General features: G+C 39.2%; 1 protein-coding gene across 4 annotated transcripts in view; it reads right to left on the bottom strand.

Annotated features, from left to right (window-relative positions):
* Positions 1-17,769, bottom strand: part of mroh1 (maestro heat-like repeat family member 1) — a 35,544-nt gene continuing 17,775 nt past the window's right edge. For 2 of the 4 annotated variants that reach the window (XM_086037707.1, XM_086037710.1), the window contains 27 exons: positions 16,346-16,453; positions 16,145-16,264; positions 15,557-15,679; positions 15,331-15,477; positions 14,926-14,952; positions 13,887-14,009; positions 13,043-13,122; positions 12,682-12,826; positions 12,471-12,566; positions 11,327-11,431; positions 11,097-11,232; positions 9,785-9,897; positions 9,449-9,601; positions 9,287-9,343; positions 9,055-9,152; positions 8,723-8,888; positions 8,456-8,625; positions 8,234-8,371; positions 5,728-5,842; positions 5,450-5,596; positions 5,304-5,370; positions 3,381-3,502; positions 3,140-3,289; positions 2,913-3,047; positions 2,546-2,648; positions 2,381-2,446; positions 1-1,783 (listed from right to left, as the gene is read on the bottom strand). In XM_086037707.1, coding sequence (XP_085893833.1) covers positions 1,707-1,783; positions 2,381-2,446; positions 2,546-2,648; positions 2,913-3,047; positions 3,140-3,289; positions 3,381-3,502; positions 5,304-5,370; positions 5,450-5,596; positions 5,728-5,842; positions 8,234-8,371; positions 8,456-8,625; positions 8,723-8,888; positions 9,055-9,152; positions 9,287-9,343; positions 9,449-9,601; positions 9,785-9,897; positions 11,097-11,232; positions 11,327-11,431; positions 12,471-12,566; positions 12,682-12,826; positions 13,043-13,122; positions 13,887-14,009; positions 14,926-14,952; positions 15,331-15,477; positions 15,557-15,679; positions 16,145-16,264; positions 16,346-16,453 — 3,087 coding nt within the window. In that variant the 3' untranslated portion in view covers positions 1-1,706. Of the gene's footprint in view, positions 1,784-2,380; positions 2,447-2,545; positions 2,649-2,912; positions 3,048-3,139; positions 3,290-3,380; positions 3,503-3,546; positions 4,001-5,303; positions 5,371-5,449; positions 5,597-5,727; positions 5,843-8,233; positions 8,372-8,455; positions 8,626-8,722; positions 8,889-9,054; positions 9,153-9,286; positions 9,344-9,448; positions 9,602-9,784; positions 9,898-11,096; positions 11,233-11,326; positions 11,432-12,470; positions 12,567-12,681; positions 12,827-13,042; positions 13,123-13,886; positions 14,010-14,925; positions 14,953-15,330; positions 15,478-15,556; positions 15,680-16,144; positions 16,265-16,345; positions 16,454-17,769 lie in introns of those variants that run through there. The other 2 variants (XM_086037709.1, XM_086037711.1) reach the window with 2 other exon arrangements.

The raw sequence follows: 17,769 nt of genomic DNA, 5'->3' as shown, positions 1-17,769 counted from the left end.
TTAATTTGAAATCAAATCAAATTTTATTTATATAGCACTTTTCACACATAAAATGCAACTCAAAGTACTGTACACTAAAAACATCAAAATACAACATGAAATGGAAAACCTGCTCCCGCCTTCACTCGCCCCTCACAGTATACACAAAGACAGATCTCCACAAGCACCCCTGCACTCACACACACACACGCACGCACGCACACACATTCATACATTGAGCCATTTGCAACAAGACATCATGTGACACACACACAGAGGGAAAAGTGCCCCATATACAATGCGGAATGTACTAAATGCACATAATATAGTAACATGAAGAGCCATATCATCATAATTTATAACAGTAACAAAACAATAGATACATTCTAATTACAAATACACAGAAAGTGCCTGAAGAGAGATTGTCACTTAAAATCTCATCACAATAAATACAGATCCAGGAGAAACTGCTTGCATCAACTTAATATCCAGAGCTGTATTACTGTTAGTTGCTACTGTATATTGTGGGGGGCCAACCTCATCTGACTAAGTGGCTGGACACAGTTTTAGGAGAGGAATATCATCTGTTAACGTGAATGTAAAACTACAGATCTTAAAGTGCTACAGAAATATGAAAGAGGAGGAAATCATTACTCTTATACAGTATAATCTCCACCTATCCTAACTGTCAATTGATCAAATATTCACAAGGCTGAGATACACGTGTAGGCACAGTGACATGGACAACAAAAACGCACAAAAAACATTCATTGCGACATAGATGAACAGAAATGTTCTCAAAAAACATTTTGGCACCAATGAATCAGGCTTGTTCTAACATTAAGGGGTCAACAGTTTATCTATTTCCTCTGAATTGTGACTTTTTTTGCACTGAAGAACCAATTCTCAAATGTCTACTGGCTGCAGTTAGTGTCGGCATGCACCAGAGTAACATTTGAATAAATGAGAAAATAACAATTAAAAACAACAACAACAACTCAGCGAGGTGCATTCAAGAATAATGGCTTCAACTTTGCGAGGATATTGCTTGTGTGTTTGAAGGGCAAAGACAGAGCTCAAACTTGTGGTCCCACTCAGCCAGGTTGGCACATTTAATGTCCAGGAGCTGCGACCAGGTGAGAGCTTGGCTGACGTTACGACAGAAAAACAAGAAATCAATTCTAACAACTAAATAGAAAAATTAAGTGAACTGTAGACTTGTATTAGTGAAATATGCTTATGTATTATTTAAAATAGCCCCCACATCACCCATAGACTCATGTACAAGTCTGCTTTTATATTTGGAAATATGAGTCATCCAGGCAATATTTAAAGAAACAAATATTTTTATTCTTATAAACATAATTTTCTATATTTATAGTAAAAAAAAAAAAAGATGCATGTGTGCGACAGGTATACATGTCACTGCCATGCCTCTGTTACAAACTACTCTCTTTGGTTGCTAAAATATAGTAAGAAATGAAGACTTTCTATGTACCGTAAGTGAAGTGTGAAAACACGGTCTATTAAAGCTATGCGCGTATAAGTGCAGGTGGCTGTCAATGTGAACGTGGCGTCACCTGTCTGAGGTGAGTCTTCTTTAATGGCTTGAAGATTGCGGTTTTGCAATATATATATACAAACAAACTGCACGAAATTCAAAAACATTGCACTCATTCGTGCTGACGACCACTTTCCAGCTATTTGATGACATGCGGATATTTGCTTCAGTGGAAACGTCCCATGGCCTCTGCAGCCTTCACTCTTACAACAGGGTCGGGATCTTGGAGCAGCATCACAAGGCCTGAGGACAAATTGTACAGAAACACACACATTGAAGACAAACACTTATGTACAGCGAACCCCCACTATAATGCTTTTCATCTTTTGCGCCCTCAGTATACAGTATTGTGGAATTTTAAGTGATCCTTTTTATGGGTTCTTACCGTATAAAGGTAAATCTGTTTTTATAGTTGTGCCACAATGTCTTTCTGCTTTGTGTATGTTAAATAGCAGCTGTTTGGTCAAAGGTTTCTAATTACTCTTATGCTAATTCTGTTTGCCCATCTATGCTGTTTCACATGATATGTTAGCATTAAGCTAGTGGACTTTTGTGAAGTATAGTTCTGGTTGAACATTTTGGAGCAATGTCTTTTCATTTTTCCAAGCATTGTTATTATACACTGATCTCCCATTTCTTAACAGTGGAGAGCAACAACATGTGCTAAAAAATACTTACTATAAGAGTGTGTTTTGAGTCTTGTTTTAAGGAGAGGAGAAAACCCACCCAAAAATAGAGTTTCTCTACATCACAGATTTTCTCTCGCCAGTCCGGACTGGCTTGTATTCCCCGCCATAACCGATACTATATTCAATTTAAAACATCAGAAAGCCAGTTCACCTTTAGTGATGGTACCCATGTTGAGGTGAGAGTAATGCTCCTCTGGAAGATTCCCCAGCAGAAACCCTGTTTAAAAGCACACTCACTTACCAGCAGCTCCCAGACAAATTTGCATAAAATCATAACAGCTTCATTTAGAGAATGTGGACGAGCGATCATCCACACCTATGAACATTGCAGCTCCTGCCCGGACTTCGGACCAGTTGCTCTTGAAGAACTGGAGAACGGAGATGTGGTAGAAGTTCAGCATGCCTGGAAAGTCTTGGATCTACAAAAAGAGCAAACATATTCTCATGACAGGATAGATTTATAAGTTGATTTTAAGCAATGCTCCCAAACTAAATCTGGACAACCCTTCAGAAGCATTCATCCACCCATCATTTTGAATTGCGCGCTGGAGCCCATCCCAGCCGACTTGAATGTGGGGTACACCCGACCTGGACTCTCAGTCATTCGAAGGGCACACAAGTTCACTGTTGCCGTATTCGGAATAATCTGCACTTTGTACAACCTGTCTGTCTGTCTGTCTCACCAGATACTTGGTGAGATCATTGATGAACTCCCCGTAGTGCAAGCTCTTGTCCTCATGGAGGTGGTTCTGGAACATTGCTGCGATCTGCTCCGAGCCCACCATCGGAGCGCACACACGCATCGCATACTTGCACGCCTGGAAACAAAATCAGAGCACATTTGTAATAGAACCAATTGTTCCTTGTGTCCCATGCCAACATTGTGCAGGTGTGGCAGCACATTTCCTACCTTGACCACATGCGGGTTTGGATCAACCAGGTGTAAAAGTAGGCTGACCAGAACGTTGTGGATCTGGTCCTTGAACAGTGGCTCTCCAGGGCCAAATTTGGACAGTTTCCCCATAAGGTGAATAGAAGCACAGCGAATCTCATCATTCTCCTGGATGGGCACAAACACAGTCGCTATTATTAGCATTTGTCTTTTCTCAGCCTTCTATTTGATCTGCAAATAAAACTGTTTTTCAACTTACACTCTCTAAAAATGGTTTGATCTTCATGAAAATATAAACCACTAGTAGGTGGACATTCTTCTTATCCAGGTAGAGCAGAACTTTAGACAGACCTGACATTGCCTCAAGAGTAATCAGCTTGCCTGAGCAAAAGGTCAGACACAACAAAAAGAAAAATCAAACAGTGACATGTAGTCCAGGTACAGTTGGTGACAAACATTGGTTCGGCTGTGGTGAAAAAGTGGTCTGGCCGGCCTCCGAACCAATTGCCAATTTTTTGTTACCATAGCACATGCGCCTCCAAGTTGTGAGATTCAAAATTGAACACATTCCAAATACCTCTCAGAAAAACTCTTGCATCTCACGCCATTTATCATAGTATCACAGTATGTGCTTATTTAGTTGTTGGCAGCTGAACACATCTTGGATTTTTGGTTTACATGGAAGACTGTGTGTCTATTATTCGAATTCTGAAAACAGGTATCCTGCTGTTTGACGTTGGCAGTTCCTGTTTTATCGTAAAATGTCAGGCAACGGGAGCAGCTCTACTGAAGTGAACAAAGCTGCCGGTCTTTGTGGATGCTGTGGCACGAGCGGTCAACACTCGGACTCAGGCGACGGGTGAACTCAATCTCGAGACACTGCGCAGATGGTAAACAAAAAGGAGATTTTGGCACAGTTTTGAAAAATTGATTGCCAATTTGGTGAATTAACGCCCTCTGAGAGGCACCAGCAAGACACAAGGTCGACTGATATTATTGTGGGCCTGTTCCCAAAACAACCCTTATGCGGACTTTCTCCTGGAAGCGTGGCTGCCGGTGCTAATTCGTCACCTCACTCTCTTGTGCTGTTTTACGCAGCCACGTCCATCTCTATCAACGTTTTTGGCGTGCTAGCAGCAACATTGACGCGCACTTACACAACTCACTACTCCACCCAATGCAAACACATCCCTGACACTTCACTGCCTTCGTTGGTTTCCCACACAATAGTTTAGAATTTTCTGTTTTGAATCTAATGACTTTTTTAAAAAAAATTGTCTTAATTAGGCGGCTAGGTGGTGCTGTGATGCAACTCCGCCACGTCCATGCACTTGCGTAAAATCTCCCGTCACTCTGATCTGCATTCTACGTCAATGATCTGCTCTGCAAAAACCAAAATAATGTCTACTTGCAAAAAATAGTAGATGAACAGAGTTAATGTCTACTTGCAAAAAATAGTAGATGAACAGAGTCTGTAAAATTGTTGGAAGAAATCCTGTTGGGTTATTAAAGTAGCCAGAGCAGCTGCAAGGGCCAACAGATGAATGTAGTCAGACATGTTTGGTTATGTCCCTGTACTAGTACACGAATGTGACTGGATGTGCACAAGGAAACACAACGGCGGATATATATAATATATATATATATATATATATATATATATATATATATATATATATATATATATATATATATATATATATATATATATATATATATATATATATATATATATATATCCTGTGCGCCATAAAAGAACACCCAAAAAAGGTCACAATGAGTACTGTGTAATAAAGTAAACTACAATTCTTAAATGTTCAACTGTCCTTCCGTACGGCCAACCGTAACACTGAAATAAATAAGATAAAACAAAGGATATTTTTTGCTGTAAATATACTTAGTTTCTGTAACTTTTAAAGATGTAAAATTTGGTTTCAGTTAGTTAACCTTTTTTTTTTTTTTTTTTTTTAAAGCACTCTTGTTTTTATTTCGTTAACATAAATGCTTTTTTTTGTCAGTTATTAGCTGTAATAACCTTGATGTGCACATGCGCACCACATATGTGCACCCGTGGCTATAAAAATGGATGGATTCAAGACCAAATTTAGAGAGCTATCAGACCCGAGAACAGGAAATAGCTGCCACACACCCGTACTGTGATGTTGTCCAACATGACAATTACCTGGGTCATCTTTTTCCTCCATGCCTGAACTCATGGCTGCTAGCAGTTCTTTGGCATATTTGTTCACCTGCAGAGAAGAAGGCAATGAATAATGAACTCGCTCTAGTTATACCAGCTTTTGCACCCGTGTTTGCCTGCATGCGCACCTTTTCAGGTGATCCGACAGCAATGTTTCCAAGACCCCGCACTGCCAACATGCGGACAGTACAGCAAGGATCCGATATCCTTTCCATCATGTTATTCATTAAGACATCAATAAACATCAACTCCGTAGCCACGTGATGATTCAAGAGCTAGCAAGAAAGAGAGGCATTTGCTTCAGAATATTGTAAAGTAAAGAAACAACTCAAGAACAATTTTGTGAAGACTGAAAGATTTCATATGAAAAGTGCATAGAATTGTGGTTTCACTCGCTAGTTGTCACCTCAGAGAAGAAAGCTGTGACGGTGATACGCTGACATTCATAAATGTTGTTCAAGGAAGGGCATAAACACTCGACGATGGCGGGCAACCTGGGACCGGCATGTTTCGCCATCGCCCTGTTGACAAGAGAAATATCCCTTGATTGAGACCCCTTGGGCAGATGGAAAATGATGAAAAGAACCTCATTCTTGAGACAACAAGCAGTACCACTTCTTTTATACTTATTGATGACTGGAGGAGTCTACACTTCCTATCCCATTATTGTTCTGTAACTAATAGTACAGAACTCAGACTGTTACAATTACTGGCAGCAGTCCTAGTAGTAAATGTGGGACAAATAGCAGTCGCACAAACCCAAATTCTAATGACGTTATTATATATTCTATTATTAGAGCATTGAGGACACTAATTGTTGAAATTTAGCAGGTGTAATTCTTTCCCGTTCTTGATTGTTCAACAACTTCAGCTGCTGAACAGTCTCTGTTGTCGTATTTTACGTTTCATAATGCGCCACACCATGGGCACTAACACACCTTCATGTCATCATAGATGCTGGCTTTTGAACTTTGCACTGTTAATCTGTACGGTCCTTTACCTCTTTGGCCCCTCTTTGATCATGATGTCCAAAAACAAATCAAACTGAAATGTGGACTCATCAGACCACTGCACACTTTTCCACTTTGCATCAGTCCATTTCAGATGGGGGTCAACTTCTTGTATTTAATCCATCCACACAGGTGAAACTCCAGGGTGTGATTTTAGAGTTGACTTTTATTCCCACACATTAATAACATCACTAAGTCTATGTTCACACTGCAACTCAATTGCGATTTTTTTTGCCCATATGCGACATGCGTCTGATTTTTTTCATGCAGTGTGAATAGTACAACTCAAGATTTTTTTTCAAATCCGACCTGGGCTTCTGAGGGTGAATGTTAATCTGTAAAGCACTTTGAGCTACAATTTCTGTATGAAAGGTGCTCTATAAATACGATTTTGATTGATTGAAATACCTTACCTACTGCTCATATCTCTGGTAATGACAGTAAAGCCACTCTGTTCCAGAGATGGGAAGTAACAAAGTACAATCATGCTAAATGAACTTTTGTTTTTCTTTAGCTTTTAGTCATGTTAAAATGCCAATTCCTCCCCCGCCAAAAAAACTCAAAATTATGTTTTCCTCCATTCACAGTTTTCACAGCATTCCTCCTCTCTAAGCAACAGCCTCTCCCATTCCAAGAAAACGACTGGGTCCACACTTTTCTACATCATAAAGTGAGGAGCCACTCCCATACTGCCCAAGCAGACTAAACGCACGCTCACTTTCTCCGAGGCACCGGAGTTGGGGACAAGTGATTATTTTCTAACTTTGCCTGCCTAGCAACTAAGAACTCTACATTTTTTTACGATTTAGTTATGTGTGTTGTTGATAACATGTCATGTTTTTGCTGAGCAATGTTATTTCCGAGTGTTTTGAACGCATGACGCGACTCACGGAATGCGAGAGGGGGATCACGACATCAGTTGGGAGAGTGGACGTTAAGCTACTGAGAGAGGAGTTAGTCCGTGTTATGTTCTTTGCCTGAGGCTGTTTTTGCTGTTTTTGCGTCGGCTACGGCCCACAGTAGCTGTGTTTGTGATTTATAATAAAAGGTGAGATAAACACCTAAGGTCATATCCTTCAGAGGCGTTCTTCCATCATTATTACTAGAAACAGACGGATGTTTTTATGTTTGGTGCCGACATCAATTTTCAGTAAAAGGGAAAATATTGGCAACTCTTAACTTTGTTGAAACGTTTTTAAGCATATGTTTATTGTTTATATAGCACTGCTAAAACAGCACCCCTGAACTAATGCTGCTAAGCTAGCACAGCTAAACTAGGACTCCTAAGCTAACACTTCTAGTGCTGCAGCAGTTGCTAAATGATAACAACAGACGCCGTACTATACAGTGTCAGCGTGATTAAGTCATTTAAAAAAAAAAATTTAATCAATTAATCAGCAATGGAATGTTCTTTCAGGATGCCGTTGTATTGTTGAATCGATTCAGTAACAACAATTTCTAATGGCAGTGAATGCGCCAAACACCGTCTGGAGGACAAGTAAAGTCAGCTTTTACGCCGCAACATGCTACCGGAAATAATTTCCAAATTAAAGTGTGGCAAGGCATTGATGTCCATACTTTGCAAGGTTTGTTTGGATAGATTCATTTTGAAGTGGCCTTCTTACCGCTTGGAGGCGTGTTACTGTTGCTTACTCCACTGAATCATAGTATACATTTTTTATTAGCTAATGCTATTAAAAAAAAAACGCTGTACAAAATTCTGATGTATTATTATTATATGCTTTATTGCCCTCGCCTCACTTCATACCAACAAGTGGTTATAAACCTGCTTATGATGGATACTAATTTGCTGTGAATTAATTGTTGTCAATATATGCATATAATTTAACTATTTAGATTTACCTGTCAGAAAATAAGCGTTACAACGTGTAATACGTTTACCTTGCTAGTAGTATTACTCCAGTGATGTGCGTATTCTGTTCCCTCATTGCGTCCCAAGCTTTATCCTCATCGAGTCTTTTTAACACCTCATCTAACTGAGCTCTGGCTAGCAAGATTTGCAGTGCATCAGCCGCAACTCTGGACACACAGAGAACACAACACTATTAGTCACTAGAATCTGCTTCACAAAGGCGGCACACACAAGACGGCAAATATGCCAACCCTGCAACGTGGATGGAGGCAGTGCGTTTGGTGGCGTTGTCCTTTGGTGCAGACACGCCAACACTAGCTGCCAGTCTGACAATGAGACAGGAGACGAGCTGAGAAAACTTGCTTAACGCTGGCTCCTGGCTCTGACCATTTAATAACAATTCCTTGAGACCACATGTCATCTGGGAAAAAAAAAACACACACACACACACACACACATTGGTGACAGTCATATACTGCAATACCAGGATGGCAGCATGCAGTGTGTTTGTCACTTACAGCAAGTGGCTTATTAGTAGCCACCTTGGTTGTTCCTCCTCTGATCATTGACTCCTTCTTGTCCACATAGGGCGCCATGACAGAAAGTTTCTCCATCACTATCTCTATGATTTGACTGGCCACTATGGAGTCTGCTCCCAAAGCCATCCACATCTCGCTGGTCCAGCTGAAAAGACGAGAAGTAGAACCATAAAAATGCAATGATATATACAAACTGAGGGGCAAAAAGCTGTCAAGTATTTGCATGAATTATTTCATGGCACTAACGTGTGGAGTGACCAAATGGAAAAAAAAAAGAAAAAGAAAAAAGTGTGTACTAGTTGTATAACTACCTGTCATACGGTAGTGGTTGGTTAACAAGTGTATTGACAACAGTCTGGAGATGTTGAGAGGCCATGATTAGCACCGTCTGCCCAACTGCCACTCTCACCTAAATGCATGTACAAGTTATTTGCATGACACAATCGCGCATAACTAGGTCGCCATTCGAAACGTGAATAAAATACCTAAATATTTTGCAATAAAAGCTGCTAAATATTATTGTGCGGTATTGCCTAAGCCCACCTGCTCCTCAGTGATGCTCTGCAGTCGCACATGAAGCACCTCCAGCATTTCTGGTACCTGTCACAAATAAATGAAGACTATATGAGACCAAAACTATTTCAAATCACAACAAGTACAGTGTGCAGCAACCAAAGGTTAGCCCCCTGTAAGCGTTAGCACTACCATCTCTTGGAGTCCCCCTCCTCTGTTTTTCAGCAACGTGTTCAGGATGACAGAAGCAGCTCTGCAACAGTTTGGCTGACTGTCAACCAGACCCTCAAATAACATGAACACCAATGTGGTCATCTGCTGCTGAGGCAGGCGCTTACTCATCACCTGAAGGGCATGAGAAAATATACAGTGACAGCACATTTCTTACATTCACTTGCATTTTAATGAAGTTGCATACTCGGTGTAAAGCAACATTGAGTATGAGAGCATTGCCGCTGTGTGATAGCTTAAAGCTACATTCATTGCAAAAGATCCAGCGATTAGATGGGATATGTGCTGAAACGTTACCTTGGTGAGCTCAGAGCAGGTCTTGTAGAGGACTGAATGGTCTGGGCTTTCGAGTTTTGTTTTAAGGGGCAAAAGACCTTCCACAGCTTCATCTTTATAGTCAAGAGCAAAACCTGAATGTCATATTCAGAAGGACAAATTAAATTAGACTAAGATGCATAATACGTTATCATCTAGTATATGGACAAGAGCACACAAGAAAAAAAGCGTACATGCATGCATGCATTTGAAGAAATCTTAAGACAACAGGAAGTGCTCAATTTACGAACGAGTTCCGTTCCTGCACTGGCAACGTAACCTGAATTTCCACGCATGTCGGATTTCACCGTTAAAAGTCGAAATTTACATCAAAATGCTTGGTATAAATAAACGAAAATACATTAAAATAAAAACATAAGAGTCTGTACTTAGCATTACTGCTGAGGGGTGGATGGAGAAGAAGGAGAGGAGGGTGAAAAAGGCAAAGATACTGCCGGCGCACACAGACACGATAGAAACACTCTGCGCCATGCACAACCGCACGGAATGCTGGTCTTTGTAGTACAGAAAGTGCTTGTCTGTGGAAGTGCGGTGTTTGGCGCACAACCACCGCAAATACACAAGCAGAGGTAAAAGCACACTTTTGGAGCGAGAAGGAAACCGGCTGCTTCATTCATGTGGTGAATGACATGCATATCAAGTGTTTTATTGACAGTTGAAAGTACCACGCGGAAATTACGTCCATTTGAGTCACGACGCCGGGCTTTGCCGTCATAGTGGCTTATTCAAATGCCGGCGCAACTCTGTCCGCTCATTCATGTCAACGGGATATTCAGAATGTTTCAGAAATCGGAATTTTTACCTTAACCCGAATATTCACCGCATGTAAATGTAGTCACTATGGTGCTGGGGACAAAAGGGAAGATGAAGAGGCACGGGCGTCGTAAAGGCGAAACGTCGTAGGTCGCGTACTTCGTAATTCAAGCACTGCCTATAACGTACACCATTGTTCCAGCAGAGTCATATTGCACAATGTATGCTTTAGTCAGAACAGTTATAAAAAGGCATTTTATTCTGTTCTAACATGCCTTTACAGTCCACGAAACATTGCAAGTCAGTTAATCCATATTTGGGTGTGTAAGAACCTGACGTTCAAACTTCTTTTTAGCTCGCCACTGACTCATTCATTTTGTCCGTGTATGTCAAATCTACCTGAAACTAATGAAAGTTTATTCAAAAAAAAAAAACCACACAGTCCAGACATATTACATAATAACATTGGAAAAGCTCACCAAAATTTAAAAAAAATAAATACATAAATAAGTGTTTTCACCTTCATAGCGTAGTTGGATAGAAAGCAGAATGTATACGCAGTCAATAGCAGTGGTGCGGACAGCGAGGTGAGGGTCAGAGCAGCGTGGAGACAGTCGACCCAGCAGAGCTCCGAGGTTGTGGAAGGACATCATGTTCTAGACAAGGTTGCACGTGAGCATTGAATCAAATAGATGTCATGCAAAAGGCAGTGGTGTCATGCAGAAACGCGACACCCGAGTCTGTGTTCACCTTTACTGTCATGTTGTCCAGGTAGTGAGTCAGCATGTGAGCAGTGGCCGAGATAGCTCTCTCTCTCTCGTGGTCTAGTGTCGAGGTCAGCCAGCATTCAACGTGCTGTGTAGGACATAACATGATGATGTTGGACAATAAAGAGCAGCCGAGTGTAACGTGAATTTTAATTATTAATTTTAGGTTGCAAAGAATGATGTACAGTCTATAGGATAGGCTTTCAATGCAATGAACTTGAAATCTGGGTAAAAATGTGTGTTCCCGCCGTACACAACGGTTACAAAGCTTGCCTTTGGTTGTGTATTAAACTTGTACTCATTTATTCATACATGTAATAATAACGCAATGGATACGTATTTGTATCCACTTCAGGAGTATTATGGTAAATCACATTAGAAGATACATTAGAAACTTGGAAAACATTTGGAATTACCGGTAATCAAAGTTCAGACATTTATGTGCTTAACTTGCATCTTGTATCATTAAAAAAATATATTGTTATTGTTATGTGGACAGTGGAACTGAAACCAAGTGACAAATGCTGTGACAATGTATCATGCAATACTTACACTTACAATCAAGAAACTTATACAAAACATCACAATAGCCATGTAACTCGGCTTTATGAATGACATTCTCATCACAAAAAAAAACAAAAATATGTTTTGTTTGCTTTTCTTCTCACAGTCCGCCCCAAAAGGAATGGTGGCTTTGTTAGAAATTGTTTTATATAACATTGTTACACTACATATGTTGTTTTTTTCCACATTGCTTGCACATGAAAGTGAAGACTAGTATTGCGATTGGCTCACAGGTTGTTTTTTTTGTTGTTTTTTTTTAAGACAAAATTATTGGAAATGATAGTGCAATAATGAGGACACCCCTGATGAATGTCAGTGGAGTAGAAATTACTTTGAACAATTTGAAGTGAATTTTATTTGGGGCGGGAAGTGAAAAGTAAGTTTTACAACATTTCTGTCATTATACAATTCGGAACATATCTTATTCAGAGAACTGAACTGTGGTCTTTATGTCATTTATTCTGAGCACAGTAAATCAGTCATTTATGATTATGCATTGGCAAAGCTACAAAGTAATAAGGTACGAGAAAAGCTCCATGGGGTAGAAAAATCAAGAGTCCTACCTTGAATACACTCTGCAAACTATCAGGCATGGGATCCTTGCCGAGCACACTGCTCAGTAACTCATGCAGTGAAGACAATGTGTCTTTGTACAAGGCCTGCACACATGACGTGTCGAGTTGACTAACAATAGGGTGTGATAAAAATGTAGCACATGTGCAAGGTTGTTTGTATCTTAATATGAGTTAGGGGGTGAAAACGTGTTCAGTTCACCTTTCTTTGTTTGGGGTTTAGTATATCTTCTTCTTTTGTTGTTTTCTCTGGAGTGTACGTCTCAGGTGGAAGAGAGAACACACTGTTCACACACACCTTCAGCAAGTCAAAACTCTCATTCTCACTCAGTGCCGGGTCGAGAGGCCTGAAACACTTAAAGGTCAAAGGATCAAACACTGGGAAATGAAGTGAGTGCCACAACAAAAAGCAATAAAATCAATCTCACAGATTTGTTTCTCTTAGTTATACAAGATATGCTGTCACTAGTTCTTTGTTGGGGGAGGGAGGTTTATTTCAGAGACTGAATGTCAATAGCTAGTCTACTTCAACTGTGAAACTCCTGAGGAACATAGGAGGATACATTAGGTTGGCACAGGTGCTCATGACCAGGTGGCGCACTGGAGTCCGAAGCGCATCAGCAGGCTCTGCCTTAATAAAATCCTGTCCAAAAAAACACATCGAATAATTAAATGTGCAGAGTACTAAAAACCAATACATAAGACAAAATGTGCTTTTTCATTGCTTGTACAAATATACCATGAAGTATGATATTAGACAACCAATTCAATTTTTATGTGGGCTGCTTGTCTGTTATCAAACCATTCTAATTCTGGCCCCCATTGGTCACAATCAGACAAATAATAATGATTCCCAATCAATCACATCATCAATTAACCTAACATGCATGCATTTGGAATGCAGAAGGAAGTCAGAGTACCTGAAGGAAAACCATGCAAACTAGGTGTGAGCATACGCAACCTCCAGTAGGTCTGTGCAATTAAACAAAATCCAATTCCAATAACAATTATTACACTCCACGATTACAAAATTGGCATGATCGTAAAAAACGATTATTAATATGCATTTACATCTAACGCACTCCGTTTGTTTAGAATCAAGGAAAATCATACATTTGCATCTTTTTTTTTATTTTATAATAAATTTTATCAATTTTGTTTGGAACTTACATAATTATAGCGTTTCGAGGAAATGTATTTGTCTTTATATTGTTTACGTTTAAACATTTTCTTGTTTTGTACCAAAAAATAAATGATCGTGATTTCAATTACTGTATTACCAAAATAATCATGATTAATATTTTTCTCATAAAGCCCACAACACTGTCAGGCAGATGCCACGCTAACCACATGCAACACGCGCCACCATTTGCTTTATGAAGCAAATTAAATGTGCAGATCACTCACCTGCATAACAGCAATGAGTTCCTGTTTGCGAGAGAAGACGTAGCCTTGTTTCTTAACACACTCACTGATGGCTTTGGCAACAAGGCCAACACTCTGGATCAAACTTAGTTTCATTGTCAAATCCTAACATTTGGCCACACACAGACACACAGTTGTGGGTACACAGAATGTAGGACACAAAAGAGAGCAAGGTGAGATGACACAAACATCATAAGATTGTGTTTGCAGACTCAAATGCCACAATTCAGAAGAAAGAAATACATGTCACCACTAGTAGCATATTTTACAAACAGCAAAGCAAAAGTTAAATGCGAGAATCAAAAGCAATATGAACTTATGAACTACACATTAAGATTAAGCCACCACTGTTGTAGATGAAGAGATGAAATCAGTGTTGATTAGAGGAGTTCAGTTAAACACACCCACAGGCTCTGGTCTATAAAGTGCCAGACCCGTTTGAAGTTCAGACTCATGACCAAGCTGTTAGGAGCCAACCAGAAAATGAAAAGTAGCCTGCTCAGCATTCATGGAGCAGTCTCCAAAATCGAATATGAATTTTAGATATTGACAAGCAATTTAATTTGAATGACACAGAGATCATAATGTCAAAAACAAAGCAGCTACAGCAATACTTTTCTTGTTTATTAATCGTGATCCATGAATGATGCAAGAAGTTAGCACAAACTGTATTGTTCACTGTTGTTCTGTTTACCTTTTGTGAGCAACTGAGAAAGACTTGAAAGCAACAAAGCATTTTAGCAACAAAAAAATGCTCTCATCATAGTGTCAATCCCACTGACAAAATGATCCCCCTGGAGTGGGAAAGTTGAAAACGTAACGTTGTTAAAAGGTTGGATGCAAATAATGCTTAATGCAACAAACTCTTGTCAGACTTTTAGGCTTTAAGGTAAGATTTCAAAGACGGCATCACTGCAAATGTGTGCACAAGAAAAGGGAAAAAGACCAGGAAAGTAAGAAAGTTCACTTGGAAATTTATGACAGATAAATTTAAATAGCCCCGTTATCCCTGTGACGATACCTTTGTCATTACTTTAATCCCCAGAACCTGTATGAAATAGAGGTAATATAGTCACAAGCCTAAATATGAATATTAAAGTTGAAACCCAAAATAAAAAAAACAACAACAAAAATGTTGCAACCTATAAACTGCATTTATAAGATTTTGTTAGCATGATGAAAAAAATAATGCTCGGAGATTGATGATGGAGGATAAATCATAACATTTTCACAGAGATATGTTGTTCATTCAAACCTATAGAGTATTAATCGCTGGCCTGTCTGGTTACACTAAATGATTCAACACACTTAAAAAAATAAATAAATAAAAATCTCATAATACAGACTAAATTAGAAATGTTTTCATTTTGTGAGCACGACCGCAAACAAACATACTTACAGTGTATCACCACAGTGTTTGAGTTACCTTAGTGTTGAAATGTTTACTAATGCAGCGAAGAATGTCTTGGTCAATGCGATTCAGGATCTTTTCTGGTGGAGCGTTCACGGCCACTTGACCATAACACAAGATTAAAGTGCTTTTTACCTTCTCCAGCTCGACGTCATTACGATCCTGAGGACAGGAGACAGAGACAGAAATTGAGGATCAACTGAGTACTTCATCATTTTAATTGATATGTAATGTCTTTTACTTTGAGCAGGTTGAAGATACTTGGGGATTTCTTGAATGCATCAGACTTCCCAAACTCATCAAGTTTGGCCAGAGTTCCTTCTAAATGGCTGTTAGCACACAATCCAACGCCCAGAGCCACACCCTAACCAAACCACGAAAACAAATGAGTTATGTTCAATTTACTCAGATGCAAGTGAAGTCCAGTACTATCTTATCAAACTTGTGGGATTAAAATCAAAACGTGCTTTTTTTACTGCTCGAAAAGCACTACAAAATATATTTATCCAAATGCATTCATTCAGAAAGAATATTTTATTCCTCAGTGGTAGTACGATATAGTAGTACGAAATACAAAAAAATGATTTATTTTTTTTTTCGTTTTTTTTAATGAGCTGTTTACTCAAATCTTACAATAATTGTTTATTGAACATGATTGTTAATGGCAATGTTTATTAAGACTGGATATTATCAAGTGCCCATCGAGCTGCCATTTCGGCTCAGTGCTTAAAGCCCAGTAAACCTGTAATCATTTGAGAAACTCACTACAAGTTTAATTCTAGTCAACTACTCTCGACAAAATCAGCTGTAACAATTGAGTTGAAAGCACCTCTCTTTCAACAGCGTCATTGTGTCGTGCTGCGAGGAGGATTTCCTGCAACTGTTTTTTAACAAAGTCCTTGTTAAAAGAATGCTGGAGGGTCACTCCAATACAGCGATACAGGAAGCTCTGTCAAGGAAAGAAAATAAATGGTGCATTACTTTGTGTCGCAATAGTTTCAGCCTTTAAACGTAGTTAGTCGGCGTGTACCTTCTCCTCCAAAGCATTATCATAGGTGGAAAGATAACTCGTTGCTTCTGCTGCAAACTGGCATACCCACTTGTCATCGTCAACAGCCACCAAAGTTTTAGCCAGGAGCTGTGGACGATTCCATTATGTTGTAATGGCATTTCAGTCAAACTTAAAGTTTGATTAAACAGTATTTACAAAGTATCATCATGATCCTGAGTGGGGAAACCATATCATTGGCATCAGGTGGAATCCTTGCATCTACAAAAGCACTATTTTTCACACTGCATCGTCAAAGAGAGCAAGCCATTTTTGACACTTTTGATTGGTCAATTCGTAAAAATAGACCCACGTGGGAACAAACCAATCGCATAGGTTTGTGAAATATTATGAAATAAACCAAATTTGGACATAGGATTCCACCCAACAGTGACGATATTTTGTTGGAAGTCTAATATACACAATAATTAAGGTTACCCGCTTCAAATGGAAACAATGGTTACACCACCGAGTGTAGGATATTACAAAAGGCAAGGCAAGGCGAGTTTATTTGTATAGCACATTTCATGCGGAAGACAACTGAAAGTGCTTTAAAATAAAACAATAAAATCAACAAAACATTGAGAATTACAAAAATCAAAATCACAAAGAGTAATTAGATTAAAATGATTAAAAGCAAGATGAATAAAAAAATCAAATAAAAAATACCGTGCAGATTTCATGCATAGGCGCATGAGAACAGAAATGCTTTTAACCTGTATTTAAAACTGTCTACATTTGGTGAAAGTTTAATCTCCACTGGCAGTTTGTTCCACTTTTTGCAGCATAACAGCTAAATGCTGCCTCCCCATGTTTAGTTTGGATTATCTGACCTGAGTCCTTGGATCTGAGGGCCCTGCTGGGTTTATATTCTTTGAACATATCATGGATGTATTCTGGGCCTAAACCGCTCTGGGATTTTTAAACAATCAGAAGCGTTTTAAAAACTATTCTGTAAGTGACAGGAAGCCAGTGTAGAGACTTTAAAACTGCTCTGATGTGTTCAGATCTCTTAGTCCTGGTTAAAACTCTAGCAGCAGCGTTCTGGATGAGCTGCAGCTTTTTAATGCTCTTTTTCTGTTCTGAAAGTTCTGTTAAAAGGCCATTAATGTACAGTAATCCAGTCTATTAGAGATGAACGCATGGATGAGTTTCTCCTGGTCATTCTAGGAGAGAAAACTTAATTCTTTAGATGTTTTTCAAATGGTACTAAAAAGATGATTTGGTGACAGCTTTGATGTGGCTGTTGAAAGTCAGATCTGAGTCTGTTATCACTCCAAGGCTACAGACTTGGTCGGTGGTTTTAAGAGCCAGAGTCTCAAGATGTTTACTAATACAGAGCCTCTTCGCTTTACTGCCAAACAGAATGATTTCAGTTTTGTCTTCATTTAATTTGAGAAAATTCA

This window comes from Filicampus tigris, chromosome 8 (assembly GCF_054856515.1).
Source record: "Filicampus tigris isolate MCC_2025a chromosome 8, RoL_Ftig_1.0, whole genome shotgun sequence".
Taxonomy (NCBI): Eukaryota; Metazoa; Chordata; class Actinopteri; order Syngnathiformes; family Syngnathidae; genus Filicampus; species Filicampus tigris.
The sequence above is the reverse complement of the archived record's forward strand: the minus strand, read 5'-3'. Positions and strand labels throughout refer to the sequence as shown.